Below are 17,531 nucleotides of genomic sequence, written 5' to 3' on the forward strand. Positions count from 1 at the left end.
AGATATCTGTAGGTAAAATATTTTACTTTTAAAGAATACTGATGACAAGGGTTTAAAAAACTTGGATTTTTCCACTGGGAATATTTTGGTGTGTTATTTACAACCTTCACAAACAAAACTTCCCAGTTTACTTTTGGTAAGGTTATTTTGAATATATTTGGATATAAATATGTGCTTGGACCTTCAAGACTGTAGCAATATGTTGATATTTGTAATTTACACAATCAATTCCCAGATTGGATTCAAAGATTTAATTAAATGTGTTCAGATTCTTTTTTGTTTAGGGAGCAGTCTTCAGAACCCAAATAAAATAAGTTTTGCTGAAGTTCCCAAGTTGGGATTTACTGGAGTTTCTGATGAACATGCTAGAAAGTGCTGTTACAAGTTGATTAATGTTGGGAATGAAGTAAAAGAATACAGTTAGATCTCAAGATTAGTTTTTCCAGCTGAGCTCCTCCTAGACATGGACTGAATCAATATTTCATTTAGTGAAAACTTCCTGGTGCTCTTCTGTCACTTAAGAAACATTATTAATCATTAATGAGTGAAGGGAATTCCCATAGGAGATTTCAAACTGAATCTGAGGATTATACTCTAAAAAGAGATTTTTTTTTTTACTACATCAGTTTTGGTGGTGTTATCACTGGCTAGACATTAAAGTAAAAAGTCAACTGGGAAAATCTATAACTAATCCTTTGGTTGGCATCAGGGGTGATGTAAAGTTCATTGGAACAAACAGCTTAAAGTTTGATTTGGTCCTTTCATTAACAAATTAATATTTTATAAGTTTCTAGATTTAAATCTTCAGAAAATATGTATCACTTTATAAGGACAATTAAACATACATCGGATTAAATGATCTATGTAAAAACTGGCAAGTATGATTTACAAGTTGGGATTACTCTCGTCTAGCAATGCTCATGTAAACACAGTATTTTTAATAGCAACTTAATTGTATGAATAAACTAGTCATAGAAATACTATTCATTTTCTTTCATGATTGATGATTTCCCATTAAATATTTTAAAAATTATAAAAGTATATATGTTATTAAGGGCAAATAGTGAGGACATTAATATCTATACAGTTAAAAATTATATCCTTGCTTATGATGTTTAGGCTAGATGCCCAGGAGTGGTAGGGAACAGTTGTAGGGAATGTCTAGGTTTAGATTTTTGAGGAACCTCCAGACTGCTGTATTGAGTTGTTATAGATGAAAGTGAACTATACAACTGTGGGTGGAGATGGGAAGGAGGGACTGGGAGAGAATGAGGGAACAGAAGACATTTTATGACAGAAAACGTACTCACTACCTGACTCATGCAATTGCAATCCCTCTGTATATCACTTCTATAAAATAATAATAATAATAATAATATAATGTATGTATAATATAAAATTATTATAAAAACAGGTCAATATATTTTCTGATGATCATATTTTACAAAATTAAGTTTATATACCATATAGACAAAATAATTCTTTAAAAAAATCCAAAAATTATTTGTTACCACACTTTGATTCTAGTTGTATGGCTTGTAATGTGCCAGCTGTGTGGTTGTTTAATGGAATATAACACCTTTGTCAGGAAAAAAGTGTCCTATTTGACCAACATAGAGTATAAAACCATATCCAATATCGTTTTCACATACTCAAGTATCTGAAATTTTTAAATTAAATGATGCTCTTTGTAAAAATTAAAGGGTATCAGTAAACTCTCTCAATTAAACATAACAGTGAAATGATAGGACACACATGTGAGAACGAAAATTCTAAGTTGGACATAGACCAATTATTTTTGTATGTTAGGGTAAAATTCATGTACATATAGCAAAATTGGTACTGAACAAAGAATATATGAGAAAATTATCTAAAACGAGTAGAAAGGTACAGGCACAGTGATTCCAAGAACCTGGGTAGGAAATGGCTTCTCACAAGTTAATGCTGAAAGGATATACAAGGTGGCATCTGGGAGACAATTCAGAAAACAGGCATCAAAGCAAAGGGGCCAAGTGAGTAGTGGTCTAAAGGTTTCATTGAGATTGTCCTCACATAACCTAAAAGCAAGCACTTACAGCATGTCACTAGATGCAGGTAACTTAGGTACTGAAGACCAAACAAAAAAAAATCAATCCTAAAAGAATATTACAAAAATAAGCACTGACAGTGGAGATTTATATAACTATTAAAACTTGAGCAGATGTACAAAAAGAAAAAGAGAGTAATTGCACCACAAGTGAGAAAACAGTAAATAAAAAAGTCAGAAAATGAGAGGGATGATAGAAATAACTGAAAAAAATGTTAAAATATCTTTAATTTTTCCATATTTAAGAAGATTCAAGGAGACAGTAATATAATTGAGAACAAACATATATGTATATATATATACATACACACACGTATACACACACATGAATTCATGAGCTTAAAAACATTTGAAAAAATAAAAAAATACTCTAGATAAGAGTATCCATAAGAAAATTGTAAGTACCTGGTGGCTCATACTTGCCATCTAAGCTAGTCAAGAGGCTGAGCTCTAAGGGTTACAAGCCCAAGCAGACAAATCTAACATTCTTCATCTCCAATTAACCAGAAAATATCTGGAACTAGAGACATAGATTGAATGGTGGAGTAACATTCATGATCAGAAAAAGAACAGCATGAGGTCCTGAGTTCAAGCTCCAATACCAACACACACACACACACACACACACACACACACACACACACACATTAAGAATACTTGAAGATACAGTAACAGAATCTATTTAATTAAGTGAAGTACAAGGAAAAAAAGAAAAGTAAGTGGAAGAAAGAATACAGGAACAATGTTTGCAGTAGCTTAAAATTTCAATTTTTATTTTTTTGAAAGCATGTCTAAATATATAACAGTCAAAATGTTTAAAAATTTCATGAAAACTATAAGTCTATATATCCTAGAAGTTCAGACAATTTTAAGCAGAGAAAATCTAATAAAAGCACACAACTCATATGATAATAAAATTACTAAAACATCAGTGGTGCAGAGAAATTAAAAAAGCATCCATTGATTGAGCGACAAACACAAAAATGTTAGCAGATGCCTTAGCAGAGACCATGCTTATACTTAGAAAGCGGAGATATGTTTTCAAAATACTAAGGAAGGGAACTGTTTTCAAAGGGCATGTTTAAGGTAACACAAAGATGCACTGTCTTAATGGTAATAGTTTTCATATGCACACTCATGTACAAAACTGGTAAAACAGGGCTGGGAATTTGGCCTAGTGGCAAAAGTGCTTGCCTCGTGTACATGAAGCCCTGGGTTCGATTCCTCAGCACCACATATACAGAAAACGGCCAGAAGTGGTGCTGTGGCTCAAGTGGCAGAGTGCTAGCCTTGAGCAAAAAGAAGTCAGGGACAGGGCTCAGGCCATGAGTCCAAGGCCCAGGACTGGCAAAAACAAACAAACAAACAAAACTGGTAAAACTTATTGAATATAAATTGTCGTTAAATGGCTGGTTATTTTTAAAAGATGTTGGCTAGTCTAATGAACACTTAATTTATCTCTAGTTTCCATTTTTTAATCGAACCATGATAATTATATAGATCCATGGGTTATGCTGTAATATTTTAAAATATATGTGCAAAATGTAATGATCAAACAAGGGTAACAAACATGTCTATCAACTCAAACATTTCTCATTTCGTTCATATTGGAAACACTTTAGGCTCATTCTTCTAGATATTTTGAATGCCCTGCTCAACTTCATCCTTTAAATTTAAAGTGGTAGTTTTGGTAATTATCTTGATTTCATCGGTAGTCATTGTATACTTGAATCTAAATGTATATTTCCTAAGTTTGTAAAGCTACATTTCAATTTAAATATGACACAAAAGAGTTTAAATTACAAGACATAGGACTCATAAGAAGAGTTCTCAGCAAAAGTCTTTCTTTCTTTCTTTTTTTCTTTTTCTTTTGCCAGTCCTGGGGCTTGAACTCAGGGCCTGAACACTGTCCCTGGCTTCTTTTTTTGGTCAAGGCTAGCACTTTACCTCTTAAGCCATAGCACCACTTTTGGCTTTTTCTCTTTATGTAGTGCTGAGGAATAGAACCCAGGGCCTTGTACATGCCAGGCAAGCACTCTACCACTAAGCCATATTCCCAGGGCTCAGCAAAATTATTTTTTATAAAGACAAAGTCCAAGGTATTGCCAATAAATTTCAGTGTTTTTCGATCATTATTCTATTTTTAAATTTCTGTTAGTTCATTCATAATTATGCACAAAAGTATTTCAGGCTAAATGATCTATGTTTGCAAAACCTCATAAAGAAAATTTTAATTATTAAATTTAATTTTTCTTGACTATTTCCAATTTTTGTAAGAAAAAAATGACCAGTAGTGAGAAAATGCTTTATTACCTCCAGTTTGTTTCTTGAAGGAGTGGGTTTCCAGTGAGAGAGAGTTCACAGAGAGAATAGCATCGATCAAACCATTGTTTCACACTTGTAAGGTCTACAGGAAATAAAATCATTATGAAAGGTATCACATATAAATACCACAAATTAATTACCCTATTAACATTTATTAGCTACTAAAGTGAAGTGATAAATTTGTTTCTTTGGCAGAAAACTATATGCTTTGGGAAGCAGACGTTCTGAGATTAGAAGACAGATTGCTGTCAGACATGTTTCTAACATTTACCAGCTGTGGGAATTTAGGAAACACTACTGTATAGTCTAGGTTAAGAACGATTTCCTAGAGCAAGGATTATATAAGGTATTGGGTAAGGTTTAGAATATTTTCTGTCAGATTTTAAGCACAAAACATCAAAATGATATTTAAAATAATGGATTAGTGTGGAAAATTGATTTTGTACCCAAATATAATTTCACACACGTTACAATTACAGAATTAAAAATAGTTAATAAATCTGGGCATGTCAACTTTGGTGGCTTATATAAAAATAATTAATAAAGCTTTGCCTTAAACCTTTGATGGCATTGATTATAGGTAGTGGCTCATACATACAGTCCTAGATACTCAAGAAGTTGAGAGCTGAGAATAGAGATTTGCAACCATCCTGGGCATGAAAGTTCATGGGACACTTAAATACAATTAACCACCAAAAAACCTTAAGCGGAGTTGTGACTCAAGAGGTAGAGCACAAGCCTTGAGCACAACAACTTAGGGACAGCACCCAGTCCTTGAGTTCAAGACCAAAGCCAGGTACTAAGAAAACCAATCAAACAAAAAAGTTATTCAATCTAGATTGTATTACCCTAGAATACCTTAATGAATGCTCTCCTATGGAAAATCAGCATGACACTAACTACAAATATATAAATTATTATTTATAAATGACATTTAACACATATATTCAAGACAACCCCTTACCATATTAGAAATAGAAAGTTAAAACCCTATTATTTTAAAATTCGAAATATTCTTCTAAACTTACCAGACAGACAATTATTGCTGACATCTAGCTTTTCCAAAGAAACAAAATGAAAAAGTGGAACAATTTTTGTTAAACTGAAAAGAAAAACAAGAAAATTAACAATTTTAAGTGGGCCTATTCTTAACCTTATTTATATACCTATAACAATTCATTTGTGTCACACAATTACATAATTCTGTAAGATTGCATGTGATTACATATAATTTAATTGTATAATACAATAGAACGTTTACTACAAGTACTTATTAAAATATAGTCTTTTAAGAGTTTAATCCAATTATGGTAGATTTCTGTTCATTTTTAAAAGAAATTACCACGAAATATTTCCATAATGGGAGATTTTAATTCATTTAAAGGAGAAATAGCCATGAAATTTCCAATTTTAGTCACAAATACCATTTACTTTGATGTATATTTGCTACTCAGTTTTAGCTATTTCTTTGTTTTGTAATTGTTACAGTTACACAGACTATATTTCTTATTGTTTTCTTTCTTGGCTCAAACATGACTCGAATTTATGGAATAAAAAATCACTTTATAATTGGATAGTTTCATTGATTTAGGTTTTAATTAAACCACTTCTTTGTTTATTAGACAGAAAGTATTATAAGTAGTTTAAGTATATAACGTTATATTGGACTAAATTCTAAATTAGAAATTTGCTTCATAAATTATAAATCTAAGAAGAGGATTAATATAAAATGCCTTATATCAAAAAAGCAGATTTCAATTTTGCAGGAATACATTTATATTTAATATAATCTGAATAATTTGTGTTAAAATTCTAATGATGAAATTTCCTGTGTTTAGAACTTAAAAAGTCATTTTCTCAGTTAAAATTGTTTCAACAATTCATATTCTAGCAAAACATATAAATGGTAAAGAAAATGTTCGACTCTTCAGAAATAAAAGCTCATAAGGAAAATTGAACTTAATTTATATTCATATTTTCTGTGAGTTAAGTCTATACTTACTCTGCAACATGATTGTGGGTACTTTAAAATTAAATCAATGTATCTGAATCTTTAAACATGACAAAACAGCGTCATACAAGAGAATTAAAAAGTCTTTTAAATTAATTTATCTCAACAATGTGGGAATACCCTAACTATTTAAAACATGGTTAATCTAAAGGAATATTTCTGATGGGGAAAAATACAACTGTTTAATTTCCATTTCTATTTTTTTTCTATCACTCCATTTGTTCTTGCAGAGTTTGTCTACTTCTGTGAACTCTTTGAAATTATTTATATTGTCATTTGGGGGTTTTACATTGTTGTTATTTAGAAAAACTATTATTATTCTAATGCCAGAATCCTCAGAAAAACTTTGTGATAGCAAAACCTCCTGGGATTTGAAAGTTTCTGACTCCTGAACACAAGAGTAACTAATATATTGTATATATATTATACCTAAATCTCTGCCCTACTAATTAAATTTGAACTGTTAATGACATGTTAAACCATAAGAATAAGGATCTTTTATTATTTCAGAATAGTTCATATTTTTATAGAATCCATGTTCTAATGACATTGTTGGAAGACATCAAAAGAAAATAATGATTTTGAAATTTTTAATCAATAAATATTCCTTTTGGAACAATCAATAGGCAAACATGTATCTGCTATAAGAAGTTAACTTTGTAATGCTGAAATCTTATCCTTTTAGATAAAATCATTTTTTTCATTTTTCAAAAGGTTAATTAAGAAAGCTTGTTATTCACATTTATGATTATTCATTAGAATTGCAGAAATTTAATCAAGGAATCCTTTTATTTATTTATTTTGTTTCCTCAAACCTCTACAACTTTTCCTTTAACTGGCATTCTGTGTATACTTTTTTCCAAGAAAATTCAAACCAGAAATACAAAGGACATTAGTGAAAACCTAATACCATTTGACCTTGCCACATTAGCCTTGGGCAGAGAATCGATATAAATTTCAAAGACGACAAAAAGCATAAGATTTGTACAATGAGCAATAACAGTTTCCATTTTCTGCTCCTACTTAGAGCCTCACTGGTAGTCAAAGAGCTGATGAAGCCAGAGAGGCCTCTAGCAGAGAGGCTCTGCTAGGTCAAACCTAAAATAGTCACAAGTTCTTATTAAAATTTAAAACAGAAAACAGGATGAAACAAATATTCAAAGCAGTATTCACTATGTTTCATTTGTTATGTCTTCTGTTTGTCGGGGGGGGGGTAGCATATGATATGATTCTTGCTTATGATGAAAATATTAATCAAAATTTAACAGAAAAAATATATTCTAAAATCCATACAACCACAAATCCAAATGTGGATGCATGTTTGTATATATGTGTATGTATGCTAATAAATATATAAATATAAAAAGCTCATATTTGTAAAATATATTCACATTCTTCGTTAAGTTGGTTCACTGTTACAATTTTTTAAACATGGGGAAATAAAGCAAATATAGTAAGAAAATCATTTGATCAACATCAGTTCACTGATAATTCATTGTTTCTAAATCCAAAACAGTATCTGCTATGAGTTTTATTTATGTCTTGAAAATGTCAATGTGAATAGCACACTGTGTAAGATGTATTATTTCTACAGTTATCAGTATATAAAGCTTCTTGTGGAAAATCGCAATCAGGAGGTTACTTTCATCTTAGGATATCTTGTAATATCTGCACTACCCTATATTTCCATTCCACACATTACAGTTTATTGATGCAGGTAGACCATTTCCTTTCATGCTCTGAGTAACAGTGGAAACTTACATGAGAAGAGAGCTTTGAAAAGATTCAAAAACAACATATTCAAACATGAATGACAACACTATTAACATTTTAAAGCACTATGTATCATATAATGTACTTTATACAGATAGGCTTAAAAGATTACTGTTTAATCTCTTAAGAATTGAGAATAAATGCATATACCCTTAACATTATATTCCTCCAAAATAGAAAACCACATTTCAGTATTCAAGTGTTATAGACAAGCAAAATAACAAATAGAGATAATTTGAGTAATTATTCCAATTACTACAATCAGTTGTAAAAATATTAATGCTTTTGTTTAAGAAATTACCTTTTTATTACAGATTGAAATGTACAAATGGGCCAAAGTTTATCACCTAATACTAATTTTTTTAGAAACAAAATAGCTCTTCAATTAGCTCTTAAATTATCAAAGAAATAAAAAACATTATTATTTTAAAGGACTTTCATTTAAATATTTTCTAATCTCCTTAAATATTTTTATAATTTCTAATGTGATTTGAGATCACTTGTATAATTGATTAAAGATCATTTTTATAAGCAATTAACTACACAACTACAAAAAAGCCCAGTGTTTCATTTTGAAATTGTATTTCTGTGAAAAGTAGCATGAAAAGATTTAGTTACTTAATGGATGACAGATTACTTTCACAGTATCACTGATTTAGCAATCTTTAACCCTGAACAATGTCCTTTTAAACTCAAGCAAACATCAATATTTTAGATATGATTAATACAACCTGAATGTAGATTCAATTTTCAATTGTCAAAGTTAAATCACTTAGTTCCTAAATGCTCAAAGAATGAACTATTGTGATACAGATTAACACAGTGTTACATGTTTTTGGTAGAATTGTATTATCTATGTTATTTATTAAACATATAGAAAATGTTTTACATTTAATTAGTCTGCTCTTAACTCACTTTTAAAGTCATCATTATATAACCTCAGAGAAATAATTTCTTGTTAAAGGTAGTTCTTTTATCCTACTCCATGTGCCTTTAATGAACAAATTAATCATATTAGTGGATAAGTCTCACTGAAGGATTAGGCACAGAAGTACATGCGTTGTGCTCCTGTTTTGGTTTTAGACATTCTCTGCAAAGATCCAGATGTTGGTGGTCTCAAATGGATCTTCTAAAGGAGGTACCTATTTCAACTGCACATTAAGGTATTTTCAAATGTTACTTTATATCCTAGGGGAAATCAAATTTAAATCCATCTTATCAGTTACAAAAAGAACATGCAAGTTGAGAGCAGATTAAAACTTCTTTCATGGCTTAATAAGTACCATTTGAGAAAAATGAGACATCTTTCTGAATTTAATTAAATGCCTTGTTTATTTTCCAAGGACTGTATTCTTTATAAATATAAACAAACCTGTCCTGAAACATTTCTACATACATGCATCATTAAGAAGAAACATAATGAGGAACATAAAATAACTAAAATTACTAAAATTCTAGGCTATAATTGAGGTCTCTTTATTTATTTTCTTAGTTATATAATCAACTATCATTTTAAGTAATCATTGTCCATATTTATCACTTAACAAAAAATACATTTTCACCTGTTTTGAGAAAGCGTGAGGTTTTGAAGTAACGGCAACCAATAAGAAGAGAATGCTTCCACAGTTGAAATGCTGTTATCATCCAGGTGAAGTTCTCTCAGTAGAACGTGATTCCTCAGGGACGGAAGCTGGGTTTAAATATAGTACACTACTTTATATCAGGCAGTATGGCTTGTTAAGCAAATTTACAAATAAGAATATCTATTAAAAATTACAACAAATATATTCTGCTAAACCTCAAATCTTAAATCAATGTATGAGAGTTTCTATATGAATACTACAGCAGCTAATTTCATGATTTTTAACATATCACATAGAAGTTATTTCATGGCACAAGGTAATACAATAAAGAATAGATACATTTGGTCCATATATATGTACATATACACATATATGACAGTTTTATTATAGTTTAGGATTATAAGATCATAAAATAAATTTACAAGATATGAATGTATGTAACATATAAACATAATTGTTGAACATTTCATTGTTTAATGATATTTTATTGCATACTTGAGATGGGCAACAGGGAGCTTCATTGTGGCATTTTCATATATGCAAATAAAAATGTTACTCTGATTAATAACCTCATCTATGCCTAATACTGACTTCCACTTCTAAAACATTGTCCATTGTTCTATTTTCATATGGCAAACACAGTACAGTGATCATTGTAACCCTCAAGCACACTTTGGTTTGCCCTCTACCCTCTTACTGATCTAACACTTTCTTGATCTAACACTTACTTACTTATTTTAAAATATAATTTAGTTGAACCAAGTGATTTCTTCATGGCAAAGAACGAAGGGAATGGAAAAGTGAACAATTTCAAAATGCATCACAACTATGTATGAAGACGGTATAAGGAATCTCAATGAAAGTAGTGGATTGAGATCAGGTTAGGGACACAGAAACAGAAAGCAAATCAGATGGTTATTCTGATTAAAGTAGGTGATCATTTCTTAAATAGAGAGGATTATGGGAGAGGTCAAATTAAGTTGAGAATCAATGCAGATTAGTTAAAAAATCACAAGTGCAACATTATTCATGGAAATTGATTGAAAGGAATTACCTCACTTAGATAATTTCCCTGTAACTTCAATATCTGAAGCAACCCACAATTTTCAATGCCTTCAACATCGGTAAGATGATTATATGAGCAATCCAAGTGTATGATGGTGGGTGTGTCACAAAGGCCTCTGGTACTAATTAGCTGATTGTGGTCCATGATTAGCTGTTGAAGATTTTTCAAAGATTCTAAACCACCTGGAAGAAAAATCATTCTAATTTCACATATACATTCTTCCTTAAATATGTTATTTAAAAAACTAATATATGCTAATAATGCCATATTCTTTTTTGTTGTTGTTTGAGGGAGAGTCTCACTATGTATGTCTCACAGCACTAACTTTGAACTTAAGATCTTTCTGCCTAATTCACACAAGTATTGGGAATACAGGTGTGAGGCACCACAACTCACCTGAGGTGTATATTTTTAAATGACAGTTACGAATGGAATGGAATGTTTTAAGACACTGAATATTTTATTTCCATACAGTAATGGTAAATGAAGAGATCTCTTCTGACAGGAAGTCAGCTATTCTATACTGCCATAGAACTTTCCACTAAACTTGGAGCAAGAAATACACTAGTAGAACTCTTCAAGAGCCAACCAGAAAAGAAACAAGAATGAAAGTTAGGTTACATGAAGAAAGATGATTTTGCGGAAGCCAGCAATACAAAGCAAAGGAACCATTTAGAGAAGAAAGGAAAAACAATTCTGTGAAAAATGAAGGAATCATTGAAAGAACATATGAAATAATGTACAGGTTTAAAATCTGAAAATTGATTTCATCTTCACTATGTACTATGCATAAGAAGTCATTGTTTGGCCAAGTGATAGTGTAGCAGCTGTAGCTTTGTTTCTTTGACTGACATTGATTGCCAGGGATGTTAATGCAGTGCTGGGGAAGTAGAATTAAGATGTGTAGCCTCAACTTAATTAACATGCTTTCCTTCAGACATGATGGACATGCTTGAAAAGTTAGTCTTACCAATTTGTATCCAATTAAAAAAACTGCAGTATACTTAGAAAAGGATGGGTAGCTCTCTGATTTGAAAATGAAGTTTATGAAATTCATAAACATGGTAAAAAAGAAAAAAAACTTGTTTCTATATCATTGGTTTATCTAAATTCAGGAGAAAGGTGCTTTTGAAAAAAAGTAAATTTTGATTACATGATTTAAAATTCAACATAAAGACAAAAAGAAATAAAAAATTATCTTTAAAGAAAACAAACAGGAGCTGTGATTATGGCCTAGTGGGAAGGGTGGAAGAAATGACTGATCAAAATGTTGTATGGGGCTTGGGAATATGGTCTAGTGGCAAGAGTGCTTGTCTCATACATGAAGCCCTGGGTTCGATTCCCCAGCACCACATATATAGAAAACGGCCAGAAGTGGCACTTTGGATCAAGTGGCAGAGTGCTAGCCTTCAGCAAAAAGAAGCCAAGGACAGTGCTCAGGCCCCGAGTCCAAGCCCCAGGATGTGGGACTGGGTTCTGCCAACCCACAGAAAACTTAATATTCGTCACACTTGTTTTAAATATCTATTTCATGGATTTTTTTTTTTTTTTTTTTACAAAAATGGTCTAAAAAGACATTGCTGCTATATGGAAGTAAATCTGAAAGGAACAGCAAAGAAGTTAAACTAAGTTAGAGGTTTTCACTAAGAAGAATGTGTAGTAGATGTGTAGTTCCATTAACTGCTCATCAGTGGCTGTATCTGATGATTTATGCATTCATACAAATGTGCTAAGTTGAATGGATGGTTTTCATATCAACATAAAATTCGTCAGTATATAAAGGTTGCATAAAAATAAGAATACTAATTTAGGAATTGGGAATGTTGGATCTTTGCCACTTCTCTGCCATGAAGTTGAAAACTCTCTGAGTGTGTTTTTCATATGTAAACTAAGGATTCTCTCTACTGGCAACTCTAAAATCCTTTTTGCAGTTTTACACTGCCATTTTGTTCTTCCAAAAAAGTAAACTAGCACCACCTAGTGGACTAAAAAAAAATCACGAATATATACAGCATTATGCAAAAATATTTCCACAAGATTTAGGTCCACAACTTTATTTTCTTTTACTTCATATGGTCTCTTTCTCAATTATCCAAGATAATATTTTGAAAACTCATTAATTTCATCATTCCACAGGCTGAGGCAGGACAATACCTTGGACCAGCCTGGGGAACATAGGGAGATTCTGTCTCAAAAAAATTTTACTAGTCCAAGATTATTCCCTTTATGAGTCATTACACAGTAGTCAGGATTGGATGAAGGCATTTTATTATGTTAAATATATACTGTATTTATAATAACAGTTTCATTTTTCCAGAAAGCATCATTATCTGGAAAATAAGCCAGCAGAAAAGAAACACTATAGTATCTCTCTTTGCCATTTGAAATTTATAGCCATAAATTGCTGAAATTAAAAAATTATGGCTAGATTAAGGTTTTCCAAAAATAGTAAAAAAAAAAAACCAGAAACTTCATGAATGAGAACATAAAGTAACTATTTGCTCTTACACATTACCATCACATTTATTTTCTTTTTTTTTAACCAGGAAGTCAATAAATAAGACATAGCAATAGCAATTTACTACAATTCTGTACACATGCATGTAACTGTTAACTTTAAAACTATAAACTTTAGTTTTATAAGTACCTCTTACATGCAATTAATCATGAGATTTTACATTGTCTCTATTTCAACAAGTAGTTTAATTTCTAATGAATTAATAGTTATTTTAATTGAATTACTTATAGATTGACCTTTAGTATCTTATTCACTTAAGCAAAAGAAAATGTATCAAACAAAAACATGTATGGTAGGTTTCTAATTTAAAAAAAATTAAGTGAAGCTGTCAAGAGCCAAGGACTCTTACTCAGGAGGCTGAGATCTGATGATCATGGTTCAAAGCCAGCCCAGGAAGGAAAGTCTATGAGACTCTTATCTCCAATTCACCACCCAAATCCCAGAAGTAGAGTTATGGCTCAACTAGTACAGTGATGCTCTTGAGCAAAATTCTCAGGGAAAATGTGCAGGCACTCAGTGCAGGCCCAGAAGGAATGTACACACACACACACACACACACACACACACACACACACACACACAGAGCCAAAAAGTACATATTAACTACTACAATGAATATAGCTTAGCAGAAATTAGCAAAAAGTTAAAACATGAAACGTCAAATATAAAACATGTTATTGCTTCCAATTTTACTTCACCTCTTTAAGATATATTGTAGCACGGAATAGTAACCAATTATAAAGCCAAGTCTATCTTTGTGCCCCTTCATGAAATCTCTTAACATCAATATATCACTGAGAGACAAAAATCTATGCCTTTCACTTAGCACAACCAGAACCTCTGAGCAGCTTCGTAAATATAAAAAACAGACTACAAGTGGTCTTCAAAAAAATCCACTTTCTCATGTATGATCCTCTCACACTCAATAAATATGTATTTTCTCTGTACCTAACAGACAGCAAAGAAGTCTTTCATTTTGCTTCCTCTGTACTAGATTTCTGCAGTTCATCCATTAATACTGGCAGTTTTAACATAAATCTTGTAGATATCCTATTGAGGAAATCCACTGCTCACAAAAGTTCCTATATGCCATTGCTGGCATTAAAAATGGAAGTTAAAGCATTCCTTTTAAAAAGAAGTTTTTAAGTTTACCAATATAGTAATGAGAATTATGAATACACTTTTCAATCCAGAAAACAACAGAATTATCTCTATGTATATTTATATTAGAATGTAAACATAAAATATATCAAAGGTTTCTTATATTTTGAATTGGGAGTATGTGGAGTGATTCAAAGCATGTGCCATAAATGTAAGTAAATTAATACATTAAAGAATATTTAAAAATAATACTCCCAAAAGTTTGCATTTTTAAATTGTAAAATCAAAAACCTAAAATGGGTGCTCCTGGTTTCATGCCTGGAATCCTAGCTACTCACATGCTGACATTTAAGGATTATAGTTAAAAGCCAGCCTTGGCAAGAATGTCCATAAGAGTTATCTCAAATTGGCCACTAAAAAGGCCAGACATGGATCTATGGCTCAAGTGGTAGAGTGCTAGCCTTGAGCGCAAAAGCTCAGGGACATCATCCAGGCTCTGAGTTTAAACCCATGACTAGAAGGAAAAAAACAAAACAAAAACAAGTTTTTTTTGTGTGTGTTTTGTACTTGTTTGTTAAAACAAGTACAATTTTTTCTTCCAATATTAAATAATATAAAGAATGAAAAGACAGTGATATATCAATGTATACTACTTAAATTCTACTGTCACATACTTCCTTCAGAAATACATAATGAGCAACAAAAGGAAAAATATGCATAGGTCTTACCACTATTATAAGTGAGAGATAACAAAATATCAATTTTAAAATTTTTTAAGATGGTGATAAGTACCAAAAAACAATGCAATTTTGTTTGAATACCCATCTGTGGACAAAGAATCTTTTGGAAATTAAATGGATAAAAATGGGGCACCCTACAAGTAACAATTGTTCAACTAGGCTTTCTCCCAAAATGAGAGGTGACTCTAAATGGGTTGAGAGAAATGAAACCACATATCTAAGATAGATTTAATAAATGCAAATGGCTTGTAGGACAGAAACATTAATTTATTTAATTTAGTAAAGTATACTAAACCCCAAATCTATGCTGAATAAATGGACAAAGTGAGACTAGTTCTGTAAGACAACACTGGTTCTAACAAAGCAACAATAACATAACACAGAAATTGATCATGAAATAAAACTAGTTATGAGAAACAAATGTTTCAATATTAAAATTCCATTCTTCTCACCAATACGAGTGATCTTATTATGTGAGAGTTCGAGATTTCGAATATTAGTGCAACCATCCAAGCCATGAAAAGACGTGAGTTGATTTTTATTAAGCAGAACAACACAAAGATTGTCCAAGTTTTCCAAGTTGATTGTCTCAATATGGTTTTCCTGGAGCAAAAAACAATTAAAAATAAATTTTATTTCAATGACATATTAACAAAGTATTTGAAATCTGCAACATGAGGAAGGATGAGATATGATCTGCAAATGAATATTTGAATCTTTTAACTTCTCAAATGATCATATAAACTGTATGCTTTTCATATAAAATATTGTTATCTTATATTAGGTAGCTTTTAAGTTAGTAGCATCTCTTTACATTGGAACAATGACAGAGGACAATATAATGAAGTATTTCAAACAATCTACATCAACAATGGATATTTTGGGAATAGCTACTATAGTTAACTAGATATGTATCAACATTATGTATGATTGTAGAGCATGGGTGATATGTGGGTTATGCCGTTCACTTTTTTGCAGGTCTCTGATTTGAGAGGACAAGATTGCACCCTAAAGTTGCACTGGGACATATTCCCCCCACCCCCCCGGATATGCTTTAGGTGCAAAGATTCTGTGCCTCAAACCTGTGTGTGATGCTACGGTCAAACTTTGGGTCCTTTGGATGTGACTGTAATTTTCATATAGGAATATAATATAAATCCTTAGGAGAGAGGAGCTGTGAGAGGGCTGTTACTTTGGTAGTCTGTCCTAAACCTCAGAATCAGTATTCACACATTCTTTTATACTCACCCTCCCACATGAACTCAGGTTTCAGCCACTGACAGTGATATAGACAGATGCTTCATAGGTGTCTACATATCTGAGCTTGTTTTCATGGAATTGAACCTTGATATCGGACCATTTTGAAAAGAAGCCCCCTGACAAAAATCACAAAAGCTTCCTAGATAACTTCTCAAGGCAGCAGATTTATAAGAGAAAGATTTTGGATCCATGCAACCTAACTTCCCTCTAACCATAACTATGTTAGAGACCCAGGCAATACACTAAGAAGCAACAAAAATGCTCAGCTAATCGGGAGAATACAAATATATTTATATATATATGTAATTATTTTATGCTATTGTATAGTGTTGTCTTTATTGTGCAGCAACAAAATCAGCAATAATTCATACACTATTTACAACAAAAATGACAGGTAAAATTCAGGTTAAAAAATAACTGGATCTCACAAACTTAAGTCTTTCAGCTTTTTAGATCCTGAGTGATAGCTTATTTTAGTTACTGATTCTTCAAAGTTATCACTGTTGAAATGTGAACATGAGTATTAAATATACTAGGATAATGTCCAGTAAAACAAAAGACATACCTGTGCATCTATGTACTTAAGTTTTTTACAGTTTGTCAGGCTATGCAAAGAAATTAATCCACAACGCCGGAGAGATAGAAATTGAAGATTTATACACTCTGCCAAAGTGGACAGACTACAGCCTGGTAAATCTTGAAATGTAACTGTTGTAACCTACAACATTAAGAAAATTGTGATGGCATGATTATTTAGTAAGAGAACAAACTGCATTAGCCTCTCAAAATCATTTAGAAAATTCAGTTAATGCTATACTCTAGGTCTCATATTTATTAACAGTTCAATTTGAGTTTTACTTGATCTCTTTTTCCCCCCACTTCAAAAGACAAAACAACACTCTCATCTATGACAGTTGAAGTTCAAAAGTAGTACATATAGCCGGGTGCTGGCGGCTTAGGATAGTAATCCTAGCTGCTCTGGAGGCTGAGGTCTGAGGACTGTGGTTTAAAATTGGCCTGGACAGGACACAAACGTAAATTCTATAACTGGAAAAGTGATGATAGTAC

General features: G+C 31.6%; 1 protein-coding gene across 1 annotated transcript in view; it reads right to left on the reverse strand.

Annotated features, from left to right (window-relative positions):
- Lrriq1 (leucine rich repeats and IQ motif containing 1) overlaps nt 1-17,531 on the reverse strand; it is a 125,306-nt gene that overhangs the window by 89,463 nt on the left and 18,312 nt on the right. The window contains exons 10-15 of the mRNA XM_048358662.1: nt 17,029-17,181; nt 15,656-15,806; nt 10,833-11,026; nt 9,758-9,885; nt 5,440-5,513; nt 4,400-4,493 (exon numbers count right to left, since the gene is read on the reverse strand). Coding sequence (XP_048214619.1) covers nt 4,400-4,493; nt 5,440-5,513; nt 9,758-9,885; nt 10,833-11,026; nt 15,656-15,806; nt 17,029-17,181 — 794 coding nt within the window. The remainder of the gene's footprint in view (nt 1-4,399; nt 4,494-5,439; nt 5,514-9,757; nt 9,886-10,832; nt 11,027-15,655; nt 15,807-17,028; nt 17,182-17,531) is intronic.

This window comes from Perognathus longimembris, chromosome 1 (genome assembly GCF_023159225.1).
Source record: "Perognathus longimembris pacificus isolate PPM17 chromosome 1, ASM2315922v1, whole genome shotgun sequence".
Lineage (NCBI taxonomy): Eukaryota > Metazoa > Chordata > Mammalia > Rodentia > Heteromyidae > Perognathus > Perognathus longimembris.